This window comes from Asterias amurensis, chromosome 21 (assembly GCF_032118995.1).
Source record: "Asterias amurensis chromosome 21, ASM3211899v1".
Lineage (NCBI taxonomy): Eukaryota > Metazoa > Echinodermata > Asteroidea > Forcipulatida > Asteriidae > Asterias > Asterias amurensis.
In genome coordinates, this window is record NC_092668.1 from 11730820 (window position 1) to 11752691 (window position 21872).

Consider the following 21872-nt stretch of genomic DNA (forward strand, 5'->3'; position numbering starts at 1 on the left):
AAAAAAAAGGTTCAATCAATGAATGCAATTGGCAATCATAGATTGGCATATTACACATATACGTGTCATCTTCGATTCTACGTGAATATCGTTCAATAGTCCAGGAGGGCAATAATCGTCGGCAGCGGCCAGCCAACCAGCCCTCTATTAGCATAATGAACGTGTGATTCACATGTCCCTCATGCCGGAGCGGGAATAAGTACAAATTATTTTTCGCGGACTTGCGTCCCTGGCTCTGTGTGCGAAAATGTCATATTTGATGAGGCAGGACTCGGGAGTGTGTGACTTGTGATTTAATAATGACATTCTGGCAGGGTTTCTATCTTTCTTTCGTTCAGTTTTTAAATTGTTTGTAAAATAGTATGTACATTTTAAATTTATCCAAGTGGGAATGTTAAGGATAATTAAAATATTTCAACCTATATAGTTGAAGGTATTTATAAAAAATGATAACAACACTTAATTGTTTGATTTTAAATACTATTAACCACAAGGGAAACTGACTGGGAAAATTTTAAGTCAATTTTCTTACAATATATCTTCAAATACTGAGTATTCCACATTATTGAATGTAAACTGTCAGTGATGTGTTGGAACATTACATATTAACTGGATTTTATACAAACCTGCCAGAAGTGATTGAGATTTAAAGCCATTATGCACTTTCGGTAAACAGTATTGTCCAAGTCCCACACTTCGTGTATCACTATCTAAATAACAAACCTGTGAACATTTAGGCTCAATCGGTCATCGGAGTCGGGAGAAAATAACGGGAAAACCCACCCTTGTTTCCGCGCGTTTCGCCGTGTCATGACATGTGTTTACTATAAATCCGTAATTCTCGCTATCAAGAATTGATATTGTTTTAATGTTTTCTCAAAAAGTAAAGCATTTCATGGAACAATATTTCAAGAGAATTCTTTCACCATTACCTTCTGTAAACACTGTAAATTATTTGTAAATCTGTGAACTTTTTTTTTTTTTTTTTTTTCTTTTTTTTTTTTCTTTACCGAAAGTGTGTAATGGCTTTAAGATAAGTTAATTGATCAACTGCTTTGTAGTTGTTAAACTTGATATTGATTCATTATTGGGTTCAAAGAATACATTTCAGTTGAAACTAAACCTTTCTAGGAGAACTGAGTGGCAGAATTTATACAATGGCACAATTTCCCCTCACTTTGAATACACTAAATTTCCAAATGAATTAATAATATATTTAAGGATTCTAACTTGGTACACAAAAATAAAACCCTCATCGCCAATATTATAATGACAATAGTTTTATAGTTAACCCAGTCTTTATATGAGTCTGTTATACAGTTGACTAGCTCCATAAATTGTCCATGCCGTTATGAAATATTAATTATGAAACAGGAAAAGTAAAACAAATGTGCTGGTTTACGTTTTCTGCATTTTCACTCTATTAATATGAGACTTTCCGGTGTTTCTTTGCTAGTTGCTGTATTTATTTTATTACAAGAGCCTATAACTACTGTATACATTAAAAAACTGAGTTTGAAGCGTGAGCTTTTGGGACCATATGGTGGATCCAATAGTTCCTTTAAACCCCCTCCTCTTTGTTGTTATTGCTTGCAATGTCTAGCAAGGAGAAGCAATAGTTCAAGGTTAGATCGTTTAAAGGTGCACTTGCAATCTTCAGAGTTCTACAAGGTTTTTTGTTTTAAATCGGTATCAGTAGAAAACACTCAAAGGTATCTAATTTTTTAAAAACCTTTGGGAAGCACTCTGCTGATCTCAAATACCAAAGCTTGAGTGTAAAAGCAATCCTTTTTATAGGATTTGAAACTTTGCATGGTAGAAGTATAATGAAGAAAAGTTTTTTGCGCTACTGTTGGTTTTGAAAGCAACCAGTGGTTAATCAAAAAGAAATTCTCTTAAAGCCATTATACACTTTCGGTACAGAAAAAAAAAAATGGTGAAAGACTTCTCTTGAAATATTAGTCCATGAAATGCTTTACTTTTTGAGAAAACATTAAAACAATATCAATTCTCGATATCGAGAATTACGGATTTATTTTAAACACATGTCATGACACGGCGAAACGCGCGGAAACAAGAGTGGGTTTTCCCCGAGTCCGATGACCGATTGAGCCTGAATTTTCACAGGTTTGTTATTTTATACATAAGTTGTGATACACGAAGTGTGGGACTTGGACAATACTGTTTACCGAAAGTGTCCAATGGCTTTAACCATGGTCAATCTCAAAGAGTTACTCTTCAGAACTTTCTGTTGTGATTGTGAAGACTTTTTTTCATCCACATCTCAATTTGCAATCCTTTTTGTTTTCCTCTCTGTGTCTGCAGCTTTGTTATCCCTTTGGAGTGAAGATCTTGGACGCCTACTTCTTCTGAGGCACCAGAAAAATCGGAACGGGGACCCACCGAGCAAAAGTACGGTTCCGATGCATCATCAAATGCAGAAGAACATCTCATCTGTGCCCCCAGGGTAAGTCCGACTACTTCGTTATAACCCTCTCCAGAGACCAATTTCATAAAGCTGTGTAAGCAAAAAAAAATAGCTAAGCACAATTTTAAATAGTGAAAATAAAAATGGAGTCTAATATGATACAGATAAACTGTTCAAAAGAAAGGAACAGAAATATGAAATGATTAAGTTTACTAGCCAAAAGATCATGTCTTATTTATGACTGGTGTTCTGCTCCCTTTTGCTTAGCAGACATTTTTTTAAGTAGCTCTGTGAAATTGGGCGTAGCTGTCAATTTCACCAACTCTTCCAAACTTGGGACTAATCTTACATGTAGGACTTGTATCTGTATCCATAGACGTTGGACGTATTGTACCCATCCTAAGTAAGGATGAGTCCACACTCAAGATTTTGTGAAATGTTTTGTGAAATCGGCTGTTGCAGTATTGTGGATTTTCTCCCCAAATTCGAGCCCTGCCCTCCCCTTCTTACATGGTAGCCTTCTCACACTTATGAACCCTTGTCAATAACATCGGCCATTATACATGATTGGGTGGAGCTGACAAAATAGTCGCAGACAGTGTTCATGTTTTGTGTGAAATATTAATGGTTTCCTTGGTAATACAAATTGAAAAGACGGATGTAACATTCTCTGTCTTGGCGTTGTTAATTTTGGTGTGTGATTTTGATCCAAACAGTGAATCATCAGTGGCATGGCAACAGGGCGGTCAGCAACCAACACAACAATCACTTAGCGTGGTAACTACAGTATGGGGGGTTACGCAGACCAGTGAAAGTAACAGTCTATCTAATAACTCCATGCAACAAGGACCAGGTATGCAGTTAACCTATAACCTTTAAAGCCATTGGAACCTTTCGGTACAGAAAAAAAAAAAAGTTCACAGATTTACAAATAACTTACAGGGTTTACAGAAGGTAATGGTGAAAGACTTCTCTTGAAATAATATTCCATGAAATGCTTTACTTTTTGAGAAAACAGTAAAACATTATCAATTCTCGTTAACGAGAATTACGGATTTATTTTAAACACATGACACGGCGAAACGCGCGGATACAAGGGTGGGTTTTCCCGTTATTTTCTCCCGACTGCGATGACCGATTAAGCCCAAATTTTCACAGGTTTGTTATTTGATATAGAAGTTGTGATACACGAAGTGTGGGCCTTGGACAATACTGTTTACCGAAAGGGTCCAATGGCTTTAAAGGCAGTGGACACTATTGGTTATTGTCGAAGACTAGCCTTCACAGTTGGTGTGTCTCAACATATGCATAAAATAACTAACCTGTGAAAGTTTGAGCTCAATCGGTCATCGAAGTTGTGAGATAATAATGAAAGAAGAAAACACCCTTGTCACACGAAGTCGTGTGCGTTTAGATGCTTGATTTCGAGACCTGAAGTTCTAAACCTGAGGTCTCGAAATCAAACTCGTGGAAAATTACTTCTTTCTCGCAAACTATGTCACTTCAGAGGGAGCTGTTTCTCACAATGTTTTATACCACCAACCTCTCATCATTACTCGTTACCAAGTAAGGTTTTGTGCTAATAAATATTTTGAGTAATTACCAATAGTGTCCACTGCCTTTAACCTTTAACCCTTCCCCCAAATTTACCATGTGTGATTAAAGCCATGTTCACACTGAACTTTTTTTGATGGGGAGTGGTGTAAACTAACCATGCAAATTGGTTACTCTACCATTTTATCCAAGTAACTTAACCAAAACTAACACGGTCGGCCATTTGTGGGAGAACTCCCACAAATGGCCGATCGTGTTAGTCCACAATGTAAAAGGAAAACCACCTAATTTCGAATGATACTTGTGTGAATCATTATATTCTACTTTTAAATCATCTTCGGTTACAAACGCTTTTCAAAGACAATCTCGCCCGATCCAAGGCAACGTGTTCCTTTAATAAGTGCTGACTGATTTTTCTTGTCGTCTTTATCCAGGTCTATCTCCAGGTAACAACCAGTATTCCCAGCAACAACACCCATTCACAGCGGCTGCTGCCAATCAGAACAAACAATACAATATGCCCATGCCGGGCATGGGACCATACCGAAGAGAGCCAGGACCATATAGGGGTCCCAGTGGGTAAGAACTCGACCTCTCAAGCCCGGTTCATACTTCATGCGAACGCGAATGCGAAGCGAATTTGACGTGAATTTGACGTCCCACCCTCCTTTCGCAGCGATTATTCGCAAGGGAGTAGAGCAGAGTTTAACTGCTGCGAATTGTTCGTTGTGACGTCAAGATTCCCTTCGCATTCGCAGGAAGTATGAACCGGGCTTCACTTGAAATATCTTGAAGACACCTTATGTTAACACACCTTATGTTAACTATAATAACATCGTAGTATTACATAGCCCGAGAATCTATCAACAAGAAACTCTTAAAGACCAGCTTGAACGAAAAATGACAACATGTCATCTCTGCTGAAGTTCATTTGGATTGGTTCAATCAATATTATGAAAATTGAGTTTCCATGAGACTACCAGATTTTAGTTTAAAAAAATTGAGGGCACCCCTGAACAAAAAGATATTGATAAAATAGGGAGACTGCCAACACTTTTTCATTTGTTTCTCTTCGTACCTTGTACCGTCGACAAACGCTGCACAAGACTCGTAGGGAAGGATAGCTCAGTTGGTAGAGAGCCGTCACGTTAATCTGGAGGTCGAGTCCCACTCTAATTTTTCTTTGATCAACCACAAAACTTTATTTTCATTTTCTTCAATCAGGGGCGGTTATCCTGGACAGGTTCCAGGCCAGATGGGGCCAGGAGGACCCTGTCCTCCGCAGTCCTCTGGTTCCAACAACGAGTTCCCACAACCCGCTGCAGCAGCTGCGGCAGCGGTTGTTGCTGCAGCTGCAGCCACGGCGACAGCAACAGCCACGGCAACAGTCACAGCCCTTAAGGAGCAACAGCAGCAACAGCAGCAACAAGGCCAACGGGATCAACAGATGAGCGATTATGGCCAGGTGAGGGCGCTAATTAGGTTTTCATAGACCTTATCGCAAATACTCGTTACCCACTTGTAATGTATGGAATGAGGTGCAGGCTGGGTTAGTGAGCGATCAAGTTTGAGTGCTCAAGTTTGATCTCTAGCTAGACCAGCATGCACCCCATTCAACAGCCTTGAAGTAAACTTCTAGAACACTTAAACTTTTTGCTTTGTTAGTAGTGATACAATATTGCAATAAAGTTGACTAAAAAGTACATTCCTGCTTTAAAATGCTTTAAGTAAAGTGTAGTCGGACAAATGTATTGATTTTCTGACCTTTGACCCTATTTTCCATTGCTCAACAGATGCGAATGCAAGGTTTCAACAACCAGTATGGCATGAATCAGGGGGGTGGGCCTTTCATGAATAACATGGGTAACGGTAACAACATGGGCAAGCAAGCCATGTACCAGCAGCAGATGATGCAAAGGAGTCCTGCCCAGCAGCAATATGCCCAGCAGTACATGAAGAGGCCGTACCCCGGGCATCCTGGCGGCCCCAACAACTTCAACCAGGTAAAAAAGGAAGAGAGTCTTCATCTAACAATAATCATCAGTTTGGAATGTTCTGTTGGGAACAATACCGGGATTGGATTTTTTTCAGAGGCCATGGTCTCTGATAGATTAATCCTATCTCGAGTTAGGATGAGTAACTCGTCTAACAAGTTGTCTTCTTTTCCCCCCAATCCAGGGCATGCCCAACCAGCAGTATGGTCCAATGCCCCACAGCCCGAGCCCAGGGGCGATGAAGGGACAGTCTCCCTACCCAGGTCAGCAGACCCCATACCCAGCCCAGCAGCCTATGCCCTCTCCTAACTACATGAACATGAGGCAGAAGGGACCAGGGAATGGCATCAACTACCAGGGAAACCACCAGTTCTTCCCAAGAGGGAACTTTAATGGGGGTCCACAGGCGATTAACCCACCGTACAATCAGCAGGCAATAGTAAGTATACAGAGTTCAATAATGACCCCCGATGAATAGGCATTAGTAGATCCAAGTGACCTTTAAGAAGTAGGCAATAGTAGATCCAATGTACCCTCAACTAGTAGGCAGCAGTGGGTCTTATTGGCCCTCAATCACCAGGTAATAGTAAGTCCACAGAAGTTCAATCAATAGATCCAATTGCCCCTCAACCAGTAGGCAGTAGTAAGTCTGACTGGCTCTCAACCAACAGGCAATAGTGAGTCAAATGGCCCTCAGTCAGTAGGCAGTAGTTAAGCAATGGCCCTCAACAAGAAGACTGGTTCTCAGCCAACAGGCAATAGTGAGTCAAGTTGGCCCTCAACCAGCAGGCAATAGTAAGTCCACAGAGTTGCATAATGGCCCTCAACAAGAAGGCAATAGAAGACCAAATTGTTCAGATGAGATGAAACAGAAACTAAAACAATGTTTAAAAGAATATCATTAGAGTTCAGGGAATTTTGTTTGGGAGAAAAAAAAAGAAAAACAAAATCGTAAATTTTTTTCTTTTCTTTGACAGGCTAATAGAGGTATGAACTACCAACACTCACCTGGCATCCCTGGTAACCCAACACCGCCCCTGACACCGAGCCCCAATATCCCACCCTACATGTCCCCCACCGGAGATGTCAAACCCTTCCCAGGGGGACCACCAGATCTGAAATCAAGTAAGTACACAGTGTAGATCTTCTTTAACCTATTAGGATCAATCAGTGGTAGTGTTCGTTTAGCTTCCATAGGTCGACCCCGCAGTGCTCACTCGGGTGAGTCCCTGACAAGAGCAAATCAAACGATCGCACTCGTCCTCTCGTGGTGACGGCATGCTCCTCAGGTCACCCCCAAGTGACCCACTGGGGGCTGACCCGGGTGAGCCCCGTCATAGCTATTTGAACGTACCGGGGCAGACCGAGGTTGACCCAGGGAAGCTAAACGAACACACCCAGTGTATCAGTCATTCGAGTCCCACTCTTGTAAATTTGTCTTTGTTCAACAGCGAATCACCTAAAAATTTCAGTTTCCTTGTGGTTTATAATATTTTGATATCTGAAATAAACTGTGGCATCCCCTTAAGGTGATTCCGTGGCTGCTGCTTCGCAGGTTGTATCGTAATTTGGGTGTGATCCCTGGCTACATAGAAGGTATGGGTTTTATGGCTTCTGACTGGCACCCCCAGGACAAAGATATTGACAAAATAATGAGACCCCCCGCCCCAACATAGGTGTTGATAGCTCAGTTGGTAGAGCACTGGATATCTACATTTTTAAAGGGTTAGCAATCAAACTGTTCTAAAAACCAGGTATTCTTTGCCTTTAAGGACGATATTACACAGTGCTTACACACATCGATGTTAGGGTAAAACCAACGTTAATATTCTTTATCCCCGATGCAAATTTAGCATATAATATAAAGAAGAGATAACTCTATTATATATTTGTTTGTTTGTTTGTTTTTTACCAACCAGCCCCAAACTATGCGCCGGGTATCAGCGAAGAGATCAGGATTACGTTCCTCGTTCGGGACGGGATTGTGTTAGAGCCATTCAGGCTTGAGCACAACTTGGCAGTAAGCAATCACGTCTTCCACCTCAGACAGTCAGTCCACCAAACCCTCATGTGGAGGTGAGTCATATTGTAACAGATATAAGTCCGGGATCAAGACCTTAAGATTGCGCAATCTAGAGCAAGTTTGGGTATGCTGAATCCATTGGTTGACTTCTGTGGTTGACCATTTGGAACCAGCCTCATGACCATGATTTCTTCCATGTTCCCGATAGCCTGTTCCTTGCTTAAGTCTGGGCCCCAGACCTGGGCCCAATTGTATGGCTCTGCTTACAGCTTGTGCATATACATAAGCAAAAAATTCCCTGCCAAACTGCAAAAAAGGAGAAATTTTATCGTGGATAACACAAGAAAAGTTAAAACTACTGTCTTCCTCTGACGGGAAAACAAAAGAGGGCACAGTAAAAACACAAACTTTGAAATTGATTTGTCATTTCAATGCATTCCTCAAGAACAATTCCATTATGTGGAGTTTTCTTGTTACTTTTTACGATATTCACAATCGATTTTCTTCCTTCTTCCCAGATCCGACCTCGAACTGCAATTCAAATGCTACCATCATGAAGACAGACAAATGCACACCAACTGGCCGGCGTCGGTTCAGGTCAGCGTAAACGCCACGCCCCTCTCGATAGAACGAGGGGACAACAAAACCTCCCACAAGCCGCTCTACCTGAAGGAAGTGTGTCAGCCCGGCCGGAATACGATACAGATTACGGTCACCGCGTGTTGTTGTGTAAGTTTTCATGCATTGGAATGGGTAGCTGGAGTCAATGAGAAATAGGCACTGGACACAATTGGTAATTACTCAACATAATTGTTAGCATAAAAACTTACTTGGTAACAAGTAATGGAGAGCTGTTGAAAATGTAAAATATTGTGAGAAACGGCTCCCTCTGAAGTAACGTAGTTTCCGAGAAAGAAGTAATTTTCCATGAATTTGACTTTGAGACCTCAGAATTAGATTTTGAGTTCTTGAAATCAAGCATCTGAAAGCACACAACTTCCTGTGACAAGTGTTTTTTCTTCCATTATTATCTCCACCTAAGTCGACCAATTGAGTTAAAATTTTCACAGGTTTGTTATTTTATGCTTTAGTTGAGATACACCAAGTGAGAAGACTGGTCTTTATCAATTACCAAAGGTGTTCAGCGTCTTTAATGTAGAAACACTGCGTGGACCTTTATGACAGTGGAGCCGCTTGTAATGGCCCTTTACACACACATCTCTTATCCCCTACGATTACAGCCCTGGGTAAACCCCGTTAGTTTTTTTTTTAGCCCAGGGTTACCCAGGCGCACTTGCACACTGTCCCCGCCTAGGCCCCTATGCCATGGGGTTCCGGCTGTACGTTTCAAGAATATTTTGGGTTTTACAGCTTACCCCTATTCAAGATTAAGAGTGGCTTTTTTTTACTCTGGTATGCCCATTTGTCGGGGGTGGATCAGGGGCAATGCGTTCCAAGTGTGAAGAATAACTTAGCAGCCAAAATACCATGTCACATACACCATCTTTGGTATCCTGCTAGTTTTGGCTTGGCACAACTACTCAAGCAAAATCGTCTGCTGCAACAACACTATGAAATTTGGTCCCAAGCTTGAGTCCCGTGCTCTTAACCAAACCGCCACAACACACCAATATTGTTAATAAATTGCTAACTTGAATTTGTTTGTTTAATATTTCATTTCAGTCGCATCTGTTTGTTTTACAACTCGTCCATAGACCTACAGTGAGATCAGTGTTACAAGGTCTCTTACGGAAGAGGCTGCTGCCGGCTGAGCATTGTATAACCAAAAGTATGTCACATTGTTCTTTAATTAATAATGCTGACAAATGAATCTTTGGATCATTTTGTGTTTTGTTTATTTTTTACTTTAAAATGAATCTGGTTTGTTCTGATGTGTTTAATTTTTCTGTGTGCAGCCTAAAATTGTTTTTCTTATTATTATTTTATTATTATTTATTCGGCCAAGATTTCAATGAACAGTACAAGAAAAAATATTACTGTACTAAAGAAATATAACAGTATAAGAAACAACGAATGTAAACTTATGACACCTAGAAGAAGTGTAAACCAATGATTGAATGAGACAGAGCACTGGCAATCAAGCAAGACAATTATAAAAACAGACAGGACAAGCCCATTCTAAGATGGCCAGGATTAATAAAAGTGAGCCTAACCACTGTGACTCGAAAGCCTATCAATCCAATCTTAAGTTTACCCAGTCAGTTTCTCTTGTAGTTTATTACTTATTTTTGATTTTAAGAGTCTCATTCCCTTCAAGGTGATCCATATGTTGCTACTTCCTAGGTTGTTTCCTAAAGATGGGTGTGACCCCTGGCTATAATTGTCTCAGCTTGAAGTTGAATGGCTTCGGACTGGGACCCGAAACAGAGATACTGAAACAAACTGGGAGACAGTCAATATTAGGGCTGATAGCTCAAGCGGTCACAGCAGAGCAACCAACTCTTCCTGATTTTGTGGAAAGTTTCTTTAAAAAAAAACCCACCAATCTTTCCATGCTCTGATGAACAAATTTTAAAATCTCCCGATTCTGGATCTGTTTTCTTTATTTACATTCAATGTAAATCCCAATATCTCCCCGAGTGTTGGGCAAAATCTTCCTGATTGCGAGATGCAAATGTTAACAGCTCTCGCAGGTTCAAGTTCTGCTGAGGAATATTTTATTATTTTTAACCTAAAACTATTTCAAATTTATCCACTGTGGTTGAATCTCATGCGTATCTAAAGTCAGTAAGAGTTGGCGTTCTATGTCTTCTGATCGATTGATTGATAATCTTGATGAAATGAACTTTTTTTGTGCCACAGTCAAGAGGAATTTCTCCAGCGTCGCTGCGTCCAGTGGTGGAATCCTAAACAGCGACGACGGAGTAGAGCAGACAGCTATTAAAGTCTCCCTCAAGTGTCCGATCACCTTTCAGCGTATCACATTGCCCGCTCGGGGTCAGGAGTGTAAACACATACAGTGTTTTGACTTGGAATCCTACCTGCAACTCAACTGTGAAAGAGGATCGTGGAGGTGTCCAGTTTGCAAGTAAGTTGAGGGGTTTGACAGCATTGTACCTTCTTTATTTTCCCTCTTCATTTTCCCTCTTCATTTTCCTTCTTTATCGCCCTAAGCTATGTTCGCATTGAAGGGTTTTGTAGGTTAAACTAACTAAGTGAATGGTAACTTGACCATTATAAGTAGGTAAGGTTTTCTTCTTCATTGCCATAAGCTATGTTCAATTGAAGGGTTTTGTGGGGTAAACTAACTGATCGCATGGGTTACTTGACCTTGGTATGAACTTGAACCACTAATTATATTTGGTTGTTTTTTTCTCGTCAGCAAAACGGCTTTGTTGGAAGGACTTGAGGTGGATCAGTTCATGTGGGGCATTCTGACAGCCGTGCCGTCGGCCGATTTTGAAGACGTCACGATTGACGCAACAGCGAGTTGGAAACCTGTCCAGATGAAATGTGACATCAAGGATGAGGAACTAGGTAAGAGTCGGAGAAGATGAAATTATTTTAGACCACAAGTTTCTGATTGTTTTCAATTGTTTTAAGAAATATATTTATAAATGTGTTTATTGCTATGGAGATAACCAACAAAGGGCTAGATAGATAGCTGAGTTGGTGGAGCGCAAGCTAAATGTTAATACAAAGGTTGTTGCTTTAAATCCTGCTCTAATTTTTTTGCGTCGGTTATACACACATTGGTTTAACGGCTATGAGTTCGAATGGCACAAATCAATCAGTTGTGATTCATTAACTTTTATTTAAGTCATCTTGAAATTCAGCAGTTAGCTCGGCCAGATTCGAACCCACAACCTTGTTCTTGCAAGTCCAGCAGTCTAATAACTTTGTTCTGTTTTTTGTATCCTTTATAGAAACCTGTGGCTCGTCCAAGAGATTTAAAGCAATGTCTCCAGGTAGCATGACAATGCCTGGTATGCATAGTTACGATAACATGAACATGAATCACTCACCGTACCCCATGGGAGGACCACCACCACCAGAATTTAATGGTAAGATCAATCAGATATTGACCTGTTATATGTAATGCGCACATTATAGTCGATTACTGACCAGCAACATACATGCGCAGTGACAAACTCACTTGAACAACTCATTTGATTAATCTTTGGCGTCTGCTTTTTCCAGGACCGGGCCCAGTCCATGGAGGACCAAACTATGGGAATTATAACAACTTCAACAGTCCTGGTGGCGGACCTGGTGGACCAGGGGGTCCTGGTGGACCAGGGGGTCCTGGTGGACCAGGGGGACCTGGAGGTCCAGGAGGTCCAGGCACTCCAGGGGGTAACTTCAACGGCCCTTCTTTTTCACATTTTGAAGACAACATTGCCACAACGGATATGGTACCTGTTGAGAAACAGTACAACCATGCGCTGCCACCACATGTAAGTTACTCAAACAAGCTAGGTTTTTATTACAGTCAATTTTTTTTTAAACAAAAAACTGAATTCACCTTCCAACATTAAGCCATTTCAACCTGTAGAAATTCACTTGAATCCTCCTCCAAACTTCAACCATTCAAACCTCTGGTAGAGATTCACTTGGCTTTCCCCTCAAAACTGCAACCATTTCCAGCCTGTAGAAGTGAATATTGGTTTCCTCTTCCAAACTGCAACCATTTCTAGTCGGTAAGAATTCACTTGGCTCCCTCGTCCCAAGCTGCAACCATTCCAGCCTTAAGAAAGTCATTTTAAACCATCCCAAATGAAACTCTTTAAGTATGTAGAAATTCACTTGGTTTCCCCCTCCAAACTGCAACCCTTTCAGTTAGTAAATGTTCATTGCTTTTGAGAAATGAAGAAAAACAAATGAAGAAAAACAACTCATTGTTATCAATTGTTTGTACATAACTAAGCTACTTATATAAGTTGTCTTTTTAACTTAATCTTTTCTTGTTTCTTTCAAATTTTCAGATGAGTCATGCAGGTCCAAATCAGGGCCCTTCACCCAGTGTCAGGCATCCAGGACCTCCACATCCTGGCAGTCATCCCCATCCAAACAGCAATCCTCACCCAGTCGGTAACTCTCATCCAGGAAGCAATGCTCATCCTGGAATGGGAGGCCCTCAACCAAACGGTGGACCTCATTCCGGTGTGCCATCTCACCATAGTGGACCAGGCACTCCAGGCAATGGAACAACTTCACACCCACAGCAGCAGCAGCAGCAACAGCAGCAGCAACAGCAGCAACAACAACAGCAACAACAGCAGCAGAGGGGCGGCATGCACCCGAACATTAATGCAAAACCACCGACTCCCGGGATGCCCCACACGCCTGGAATGCCACATACGCCCGGCATGCCTCATACGCCCGGAATGCCCCATACACCGGGTATGCCCCATACCCCTGGGATGCCTTTGACGCCCAGTATGCCGTTAACCCCCGGCAGTGCGATGCCATCAACACCGAGCACAATGAACTCTGGAAACGGTGGCAGCAGTAACGGTGGCAGCGGTGGGATACCCAACCACATTTCCTCAACGCAGTCGCCCTCAACGACGCAAGGGTCACATCACATGCCAAACCACCACTCACCGCATCCTGGCACCCAAGCACCTTCGATGATGAACCATAGAGAGCAGCCAAAGACAACATCAAGTATGGCCATGAACACAAACAATCATATTCAGTCAAGTTCTGATTTGAACTTTGACCCAGCAGCTGTGATCGATGGAGGAGGTGAAGGACAAGAAGGTCTTGATGTAAGTGCTCTTTATTTTACAAATCTCAAGTTTGTTAGTTTTGTTTCACATACCCCTTTTAAATTATTAAATAAATTGCTTAGTGTCCTTTTTAAACATCTTTCCAACCTTATATGCATTTTTATAAAAAATTGTTACAACTGCTTTTTATAGAGCAACTCGTCTGATCCAAGGCAACGTGTTCCTTTCAGTTCAATTATTTAATCAATCTATCTATTCTTTTCCAACAGCTTCTGCCAGAAAATATGGGCGATGTGGATTTACTTTCAATTCTCGGGCAATCGGACAATGCCCAGAGTAACAATGAAAATGATGAACTTCTGTCTCTCTTTGACACATAAAGACAATCCTGCCTTCCCTCGGAATTGTTTGAGGGAAACAAAACTAATAACTTGTGCTGGACACACTGTGCTTAAAAAAAGAGTTACAACAAAAATGAGACATGAAGTTTACTTTGATTGCCATTTTCTTTTCTACTGAGGAATACCTGGGTTGTTTCCCAGTAGGCTACGTGGTATTTCTCTTGATGAGAAGCCATTTTGAAGTCATCCCGACGAGAGCAAGTTTATGACGACTTTGATGTGTTCGAGTTGAAATGAAGAAATTGAATAGTCAGTGTTCCTTGACGTTGCACCGGGAACGACTATCATCGGAGGAGCGTCGTTATTGTGTCTTAAAGGAAAGCAGAATCAAGGCGTGGCTTCTCTACGAGACCAGATTGTAAAATCTTGAATGAAGGTAGTGCAGAGATGGAAAAGTCAAAGGTCATGACGGGAATCGGGGAAAAGACTGAAATTCCTTATTCTCTGTCAAATCAACAATGAGATCATGTAACTTTGGACGCCATTTTGCTCCGTCGTGGAACATGGAGGGCAATGCCTTAAGACCAAGGCTGTAAACGCCTAGAGAACATTCCTATTCTAAGGGAACTGTCGTTACTCCCTGTGAAGCGTCCCTTACGGCCAGGGGCAACATCTGAACTCTGAAGAAGAGCCTTCCACCCAGGGGAACATCCAGGGTGATATTACGCTCAGAACCCTGGGAAACGTGACAATGCAGAGATGGTCATCTTTGAACCCATGAGGGTCATTGTCCACCAATATGGGTCATCAGTACACCCATAAGGGTCATTGTTACACCCATGGGGATCACCGTTGCACCTTTGAGGATCATCGATGCACCTCTGAGGGTCTATCATCGTGATTACGAGGTATTATTTTTACACCTGTTAATATCATCGCTACACCATGAGGATCGTCGCTACAACCATGAGGGTCATCGTTACACCCATAAGGGTTCATCGTTGCGCCCAATGATTGTTGTCGTTGCGCCCGTTGAGGTCATCGTTACCCCTCTGAGGGACTGTTGTTGTGTTTAAGAGGTATCATCATTACACCTATTAATGTCATCGTTTCACCCATGAGGAATCAACATCGTGGGCGTGAGGGGCCATTGTTGCGCCCCTTGCCTCAAGGAGAAAGCAAAGCACCGCCCATGATTGTTTCTCTCCCACGCACCTCTATGTGGTCGCCTCTCCAAGGAGAAAGTACGCTAATTTAGTTGAAACTTCTCTTAATTCCATGGCAACGCATCACCACCAAATTGCCACTAGGGTCAAGTTCGAACGTGGGACTAAAGTCGACTATTGGGCAATTTTGCCTGGTACCCAGGATGTATTGCATGCGTAGGTAACCATGGAAGATTGACTAGTGGTTGATAAAAGGTCCGAACTCAAACTTGCACTAGGCAGCCAGCTCACCCCATGTGCTTATTGGGGTGTTTTCCACCACACGGTTATAACAAAATGTACTTCAATATTGTCAGCCATACATTATGATTTCACATTCCCAAGAAAACAAGCATTGGTAATTTCCAACTAAGAAAGTCTTAAGATGCAATTAGTGAGGCCTATCCATAGAATTATTTTTAAGAACTAGAGAGCGCACTGGTGATGCTGCGTGCCAAACGCAAGATGAACTTTAATTTGTACGCACGAAGAATGTGAAATACACGTCGTGTGTGTTGATAAATGCACGCTATGCGATGCTGTTTTGTCAACTTAGAAAATGGCCACACACACCGAGCCGTCTATCTAGGCCTGTGCGCCCTCTAGATCTTATATATAACTCTATCGGTCTATCCTAAGTTACAGCTTGCCTCTTGATTGATGTCAGCTTTCATTTTGGCAAATTGGGAAGCTGTTACTGCCTTTGTTATTAATTCTGTCCAGAATTTTGTTTATACTTGCCAGATTATCCCCTCCACCCAAAAAAAAGTCTTGCAAAAGCATCGACCGAATGGTCACAATGTTGTATTTTGTTTTTTACTGTTTACAGAGAAATCAAAACAATAGGGAGTTTGTTTTACTCTACTATATATATCTATTTTTGGACTGAAGAAACATTTAAAAACTACTTTTTTGAAGTACGCTAAACTAAAAAAAAAAACTATACTTTTTTAGACACTTAATTTTGTCCAGTGTTAAAGTAAGTTTTTGGTTTTTTAATTTTTAATGCCAAAATTTTAAACCAGAGTTACACTTGTTAGCATATGTTTGTTATGCTTGGTGTGTATTAGAGAAGAGAAGTTAACTTCAGTGGACCAATAGTTGGTCGATGTACCATGGATTGGGATCAAGAATATACAAATCTCTTTAAAGTTAAACAGGGAAAACCAAACACCCATCAGAAACACACTGGTTGCATTTGTTTTAGAAAATATTTTTCTTTCTTGCAAACTTGGGCCGTTCCTTGACCATGTCCAAATTTGCTGCTACAGCTACGGTTATGGATTGCTGTTCATGTTTACGTTGATACTCGGCAGAATCCTTCAGTGAGGACGTAAGGCCAAGGGTGCTTGATTGTTGTTGCCGTGTCATCATGCGCTGCAGTATAGGACGTCCATGCAGGTATTACAGCCAAGCCACAGATACCATGGCTTCCGTTGCTCCTGGTCATGGCCTGGTGACCCCTCAAAAGTACTCCATTGACTTTAGGATTATCCAATGGAAGTGCTCTTTGCAAAATGAAAATGGCCTTGCCCTCTTTTTAATGAAATTCCAGGCCTAGTCCTGAGCGACACCAACATCAACAGTGCGCAATTTCTCACTACCTTCCCATCCTTAAGCAGTGACCAAAATTCCTGTTGCCCTAGCATTTGCTGCGCTAGTAACATTTCTTATTTTGTTTTAATATTCTAGATGTTTTTGTCATCAGTTAATGGTAATTCTCTGTGTTAACATCTTGTTAAATTCAAGTCAAAAACAGTAAAAAAACAACCAGTGTCCTTAGTTCTAACCATAGTGCTATAAACTAACTTAACGGTACGACAGTTTTCTTTTTTGCATCTGAATCATGCACAAATACAAATTGAACAGGTTTTTTTTGAAGTGCTAAAATGTCAAACGTTTTTAAAAAGGTAAAGGAAAAATCCCACCCTGTGCAAAGAGACAAATAAATTGTTTCAATTTTTCATTTGGTTGTATATCTTAAAACGTCAATGAAAACAGTTGAAAGTGCTTTCAAATTACAAGTTTTTTGTTTAGTGTGGGGGGGGGGGGGGGGTACATCACAGTAGATTAACCTGAAATTTAGTATTAAATGACCTGACGATTTCTGCAAATATGAGGATTTATTTCTTGAATTGGAGAGAGATGCGAAGAATGTTGATACAAAATTGTTGTCAATCAATCAGTATTGTTAATTTTAGAAATCCCAAATCTAAGGTTTTTATAAGGACATCAGCCAGAAAGAGTGTTAAAATGTTTTAAATTTTTGTAAACAGACTGTTTAAAACCTTTAAGTGAGGGGGTTTACCCCTGTTATTGAACAAATTCAGGGAGGTACCACTAGTTACTGGCACAAAACATTTGATTTGGGTCAAAACATTTGATTCGGGTCAAAACATTTGATTTTGGTCAAAACATTTGATTCGGGTCAAAACATTTGATTCGGAGGGGGAGGGGTGTTTGAACCCAAAGAACCTAGTGCAGGTTGTCAACAATTCATCTCGAAGCCTGCCGACAAGAACAGATGCTCTATGGATCATAGGGTCCTGATCTGTGTGCCTGCACAGTTTCGGCACAAAGTATACGGGTGGAAATAAAATTCACATCAAAAACTACACAACTCTGGGACCACCCCTATTTTAGATATATGGAACAGTCCAGTCTAGGAATATCAAGTACTTTGACTCCACTAGGGCATTGCACTTTGGGGGAAAAACTGTGAAAAGTGTCAGGAGTTATTGGTACCAGCCCTAACTTATTGGTTTTAAATTATATTTAGATGTTGGATGTATTATAGTTAGACAGTGGGAATGAAATGTTGGATGAATGAAGGATGGGGAGTTGAGCTTTATGAACAGAGTTGAAAACGTGTCTGTGACGTTTCTGTATATTTTTAAGGTCCATTATTTATAAATAAATAAATTAAAAAATTCTTGTAAAAGGAGAAAAAAAGGAGAAAAAGATTTTGGAATATCAGACGAACTGATGGCTCTAAAAAAGTTAATTTTAAAATGATGCTTGATCGCAAACATGAATGTAATTTTGTTTTTTTTCTTTTCAGAAAAAAAAATAATATTAATAAATCTGAAACATTCATCCTAAGTTGTCTTAGCATACATTTAAGTGTGGGTATAAACATAGTCTCAAATCTTTTTAATTCTAAATAATTTGTATTTATATTTAAAAAAAATGTTCTTTTTTTATTTATAATGTACATTTATCTGCTTTACCCCATTTTAGTTTTTAAAAATCTTTTTAATGTACCTTGTAGGCATACTAAAAGAAGTCTCTTCTAAAGTGTAATTTTTTATTTATTTTCTATTTAATTTAAAAGTAGACAGTTTAGATTTCACAAATGCTCCTTTGGTTCACAAATTGTTACTCTTTTTTTTTTTTAATCTAATGTCATGGATGAAACTAGGAGCTAAATCTTTGTTTCTTGGTTGTTTTACAATTTGTGTTAAAGCTATCAAGAGACTCGAATCAGTTGAAATTTTGGTTCAACCAAAAGTTTTTGTCGTAAGAATTGTTTTCATAATTCGTTTTTCTAGTATCAACTTTAGTTGTCTAGGCCAGAGCAACATGTTTTGCTCAAAGATTAAAACTTTGAAAAAAATTGTTTTCCCAAACTCATATTTAGACTTATAAAATGTCTTTCTAAGATCGCATAACACTCAGAAGATAAGATTGGCATATTCTATTCACCTCCGATACATACAAATGCATTTACAATTTGCAACACAAGTATGCCATAATTGGACATCCAAATAAGTAACGCTTGCATAGTGACATCTACCAAGGTTAACTTAACCTCAATCTGGCTGACGCACAGGAATGGATTTATATTATCAAACAAAACAAATATCCAAACAGTACTGTTACTGTACTTTACCTGTTGAACCATATGCATTTTTTTTTTTAGCATGAATCCCATATCAGTTAAAACAGTGGCACAAAGCTCTTTTTTTTTTAAACATAATTTGGGGTTGAACAAAAATGTGACTAGAGCTGGATTTGAGCATGTCGTGACTAATGTGTCTGCGCTCTACCAACTCAGCTACTTGTTGATATCTTTGTTCAGTGGTGTCCGGGAGGGATCACACTCAAGTTAATGATAACACCTGGGTAGTGGCAGCAGTGGGATTTCCCTAAGGAGATGTACTCTTTGTGTTTTAAAATATCAACCCCAATGGAAAGTGACTGGGTAAACTTAGGAATAATTTTGGGTTGATCAACTGACTGGGTAAACTTTGGATTAATATTGGGTCAAACAAATTAATTGTTCAAATCCTCTTTACATTATGGGAAGTCTGTTGATCAATAACCCTTCCTTGTGGTAAGAATTCTTTTTTTTTCAAATGTGATTTGGCAAAAAAAAAAAACAGCGTTACTATTTACGGTATCACTCTTGCTTTTGGTTTTGTTTTTGATTAAGTTCTAATACCTGCAGGGTCTAAAAATTGTTTTTGTTAATTTTGATGTTGAATTCATCACAAAATGCATACATAGGGTACAGCTTTGGTCTAAGATCAATGCAAGTCTTACTTAGTGTGTAAGCCAAAAACAATCTTAGTCTAAGATGCTGTTTTGTGGGAAATGCAACTTGAGTTTTACTTTGAATTAATAGTCAAGCATTCCACAATTTCATATCAGAATAAATCTGCAAATGAAAATGCAGACGAAGAAGCTAAAGGTTTCTCAGGTGTTTTCCGACGGCAGAACCTCTTGACTTGAAATAAATATCGAGTCATGTCAGCTGAAATGCAGTTATATCAGTTTTATCTTTGGATGTGAACAAGTTTAGCCAATGCTGTACCTTATCGTTAAAGAAAGAAAAAAGATCAAATCTTTTAATGACATTTCATTTTGATCTTTTGGCTTTTCAATTCTTTTGAACTCTAGCAGTAACAAAACAAACGTTGTTATATTATCAATGTGGTTAATAACTGTTCAGTAGTTTTAGTGTCACAACTTTTGTCTAATTGACGTTGTGTGGTGAGAATTCTTTGATTACAAGGGAGGAACAACAGTCTTTCTAGTTGCTTATGCATTTCGCGGCCGATAGCTTATAAAGTTGTTGCTTGGGTAGATATTTTTGGACAAAGAATGAACGTTATAATACTAAGGTTCCTGTTTTGGTGATGTTAACATTTGTTGTAGATGCCTCTGTTTTGATCTTTACAGAGAGAAAATATTTTGGGAAATTAAAAGTCTACCAATCCTCAACTGACATTTTCTCGATGCTGTCAAATGCATACAAAAAGGAATAAAATATTTTTAAAAGAAATTTGCAACAACTGTGGGTAAAAGGTATTTTAAAATCATGCCTTTTTGTGTATTTTGACTCGTGTGACGGGCCAGACACAGTTTGTTGTGCCGGGTATAAAAATGTGATGTGATATTTATTGATGATATTTTGAGGATTGTCCTCACTGAATTATGTTCTGTTGAGGAGAGGGCATTTAATTGTTTTTAAAAGGAAATTTTGAGTTGACTCTTAATTATCTTTCAGATAATGATGTTTTTTAATTCTCAAAATAATGGTTTTTGACAAAAAAATCAAAGTGAAGATCTAGAAATCACCAATGTGTGTTGATGTTTTAGATAAAATAATACGGATTAATTTTAAAATCATATTTCAAAAATAATCTTTCAATATTTTTTTTCTTTGGAAACAATGAGCGAATAATGTTTCCAATGTGTGTCTTTACTTCCAAAACACTGTATTGACCTGTAATTATTATTTATTATTCATGTGACCTCATTAATATTCATGAGATCATGCAACTTGTTATCGATTGTGTACTATTTAGAGTGTGTCTTCCCCGATAATTTAAGTTTTTTAAAACAATAAAAATACAAACTTGCATATCTCTTCCAAACAACACACTTATGTTGTAGCACTGGAACAGACCTGAAATGTGTTTAACTACACGACTGTATATCACACATAGACTTTAATCATGCATGCATTTGATGGCGGGATAATACAAATTCAAATGTAATGTTTTAGTGTGACTGCAAAGCTCAAAACGACAAAACTTCAAAGACTGATATCTTCCTCACCCATGCTCTCAAACCTTAGTTTTGTATAACCTTTTACAAACTAAGGCAAGACTTGCTGGCTACAGCTAAGACTGGATTGCTAGGTCATCATGTTGTGACGCATAGGACACAGAGTTATATGTAAGATCTAGAGGGCGCACTGGGCTATATGTGCCCTCCGGCATACGCGCAGGCAGCCATTTTCTAAGTTGACAAAACTGGCATCCCACAGCGTGTGTTTGTGCGGCCATTTTGTAAGTTAAACAAAACAGCATCGTGTAGCATTCATTAAACACAAACTCCAACGTGTGTTTCTTATTCAACGCGCGTACAGAATAGCACGCATCCTTGCGGTCCCTTGGCGTTTGTGCACGAAGCATCACTCGTTCGCCCTCTAGTTCTTATATGTAACTATATGTGCATAGGATAACCTCAGCAATATCCTTGGCAACAGCCGAAGCCATAACTGTAGCCCCTAATTCAGATACAGCCTGACAACTCCAATTGTCAATTTCACAAAGAGTTACCACTCGTCTTATTTTGAGTTAGGACGAGTAACTCGTCTTAACTTAGGATTAATCTTAAG

General features: G+C 39.7%; 1 protein-coding gene across 2 annotated transcripts in view; it reads left to right on the top strand.

The window, feature by feature from the left end:
• Window positions 1-21282, top strand: part of LOC139952867 (zinc finger MIZ domain-containing protein 1-like) — a 164320-nt gene extending 143038 nt beyond the window's left edge. For both annotated transcript variants that reach the window (XM_071952128.1, XM_071952129.1), the window contains 16 exons: window positions 2326-2467; window positions 3145-3281; window positions 4417-4561; window positions 5207-5447; window positions 5776-5985; window positions 6161-6415; window positions 6954-7101; window positions 7896-8052; window positions 8518-8728; window positions 9683-9788; window positions 10823-11048; window positions 11343-11497; window positions 11887-12024; window positions 12161-12417; window positions 12946-13734; window positions 13965-21282. In XM_071952128.1, coding sequence (XP_071808229.1) covers window positions 2326-2467; window positions 3145-3281; window positions 4417-4561; window positions 5207-5447; window positions 5776-5985; window positions 6161-6415; window positions 6954-7101; window positions 7896-8052; window positions 8518-8728; window positions 9683-9788; window positions 10823-11048; window positions 11343-11497; window positions 11887-12024; window positions 12161-12417; window positions 12946-13734; window positions 13965-14075 — 3428 coding nt within the window. In that variant the 3' untranslated portion in view covers window positions 14076-21282. The remainder of the gene's footprint in view (window positions 1-2325; window positions 2468-3144; window positions 3282-4416; window positions 4562-5206; window positions 5448-5775; window positions 5986-6160; window positions 6416-6953; window positions 7102-7895; window positions 8053-8517; window positions 8729-9682; window positions 9789-10822; window positions 11049-11342; window positions 11498-11886; window positions 12025-12160; window positions 12418-12945; window positions 13735-13964) is intronic.
• The last annotated feature ends 590 nt before the right edge of the window (window positions 21283-21872 follow it).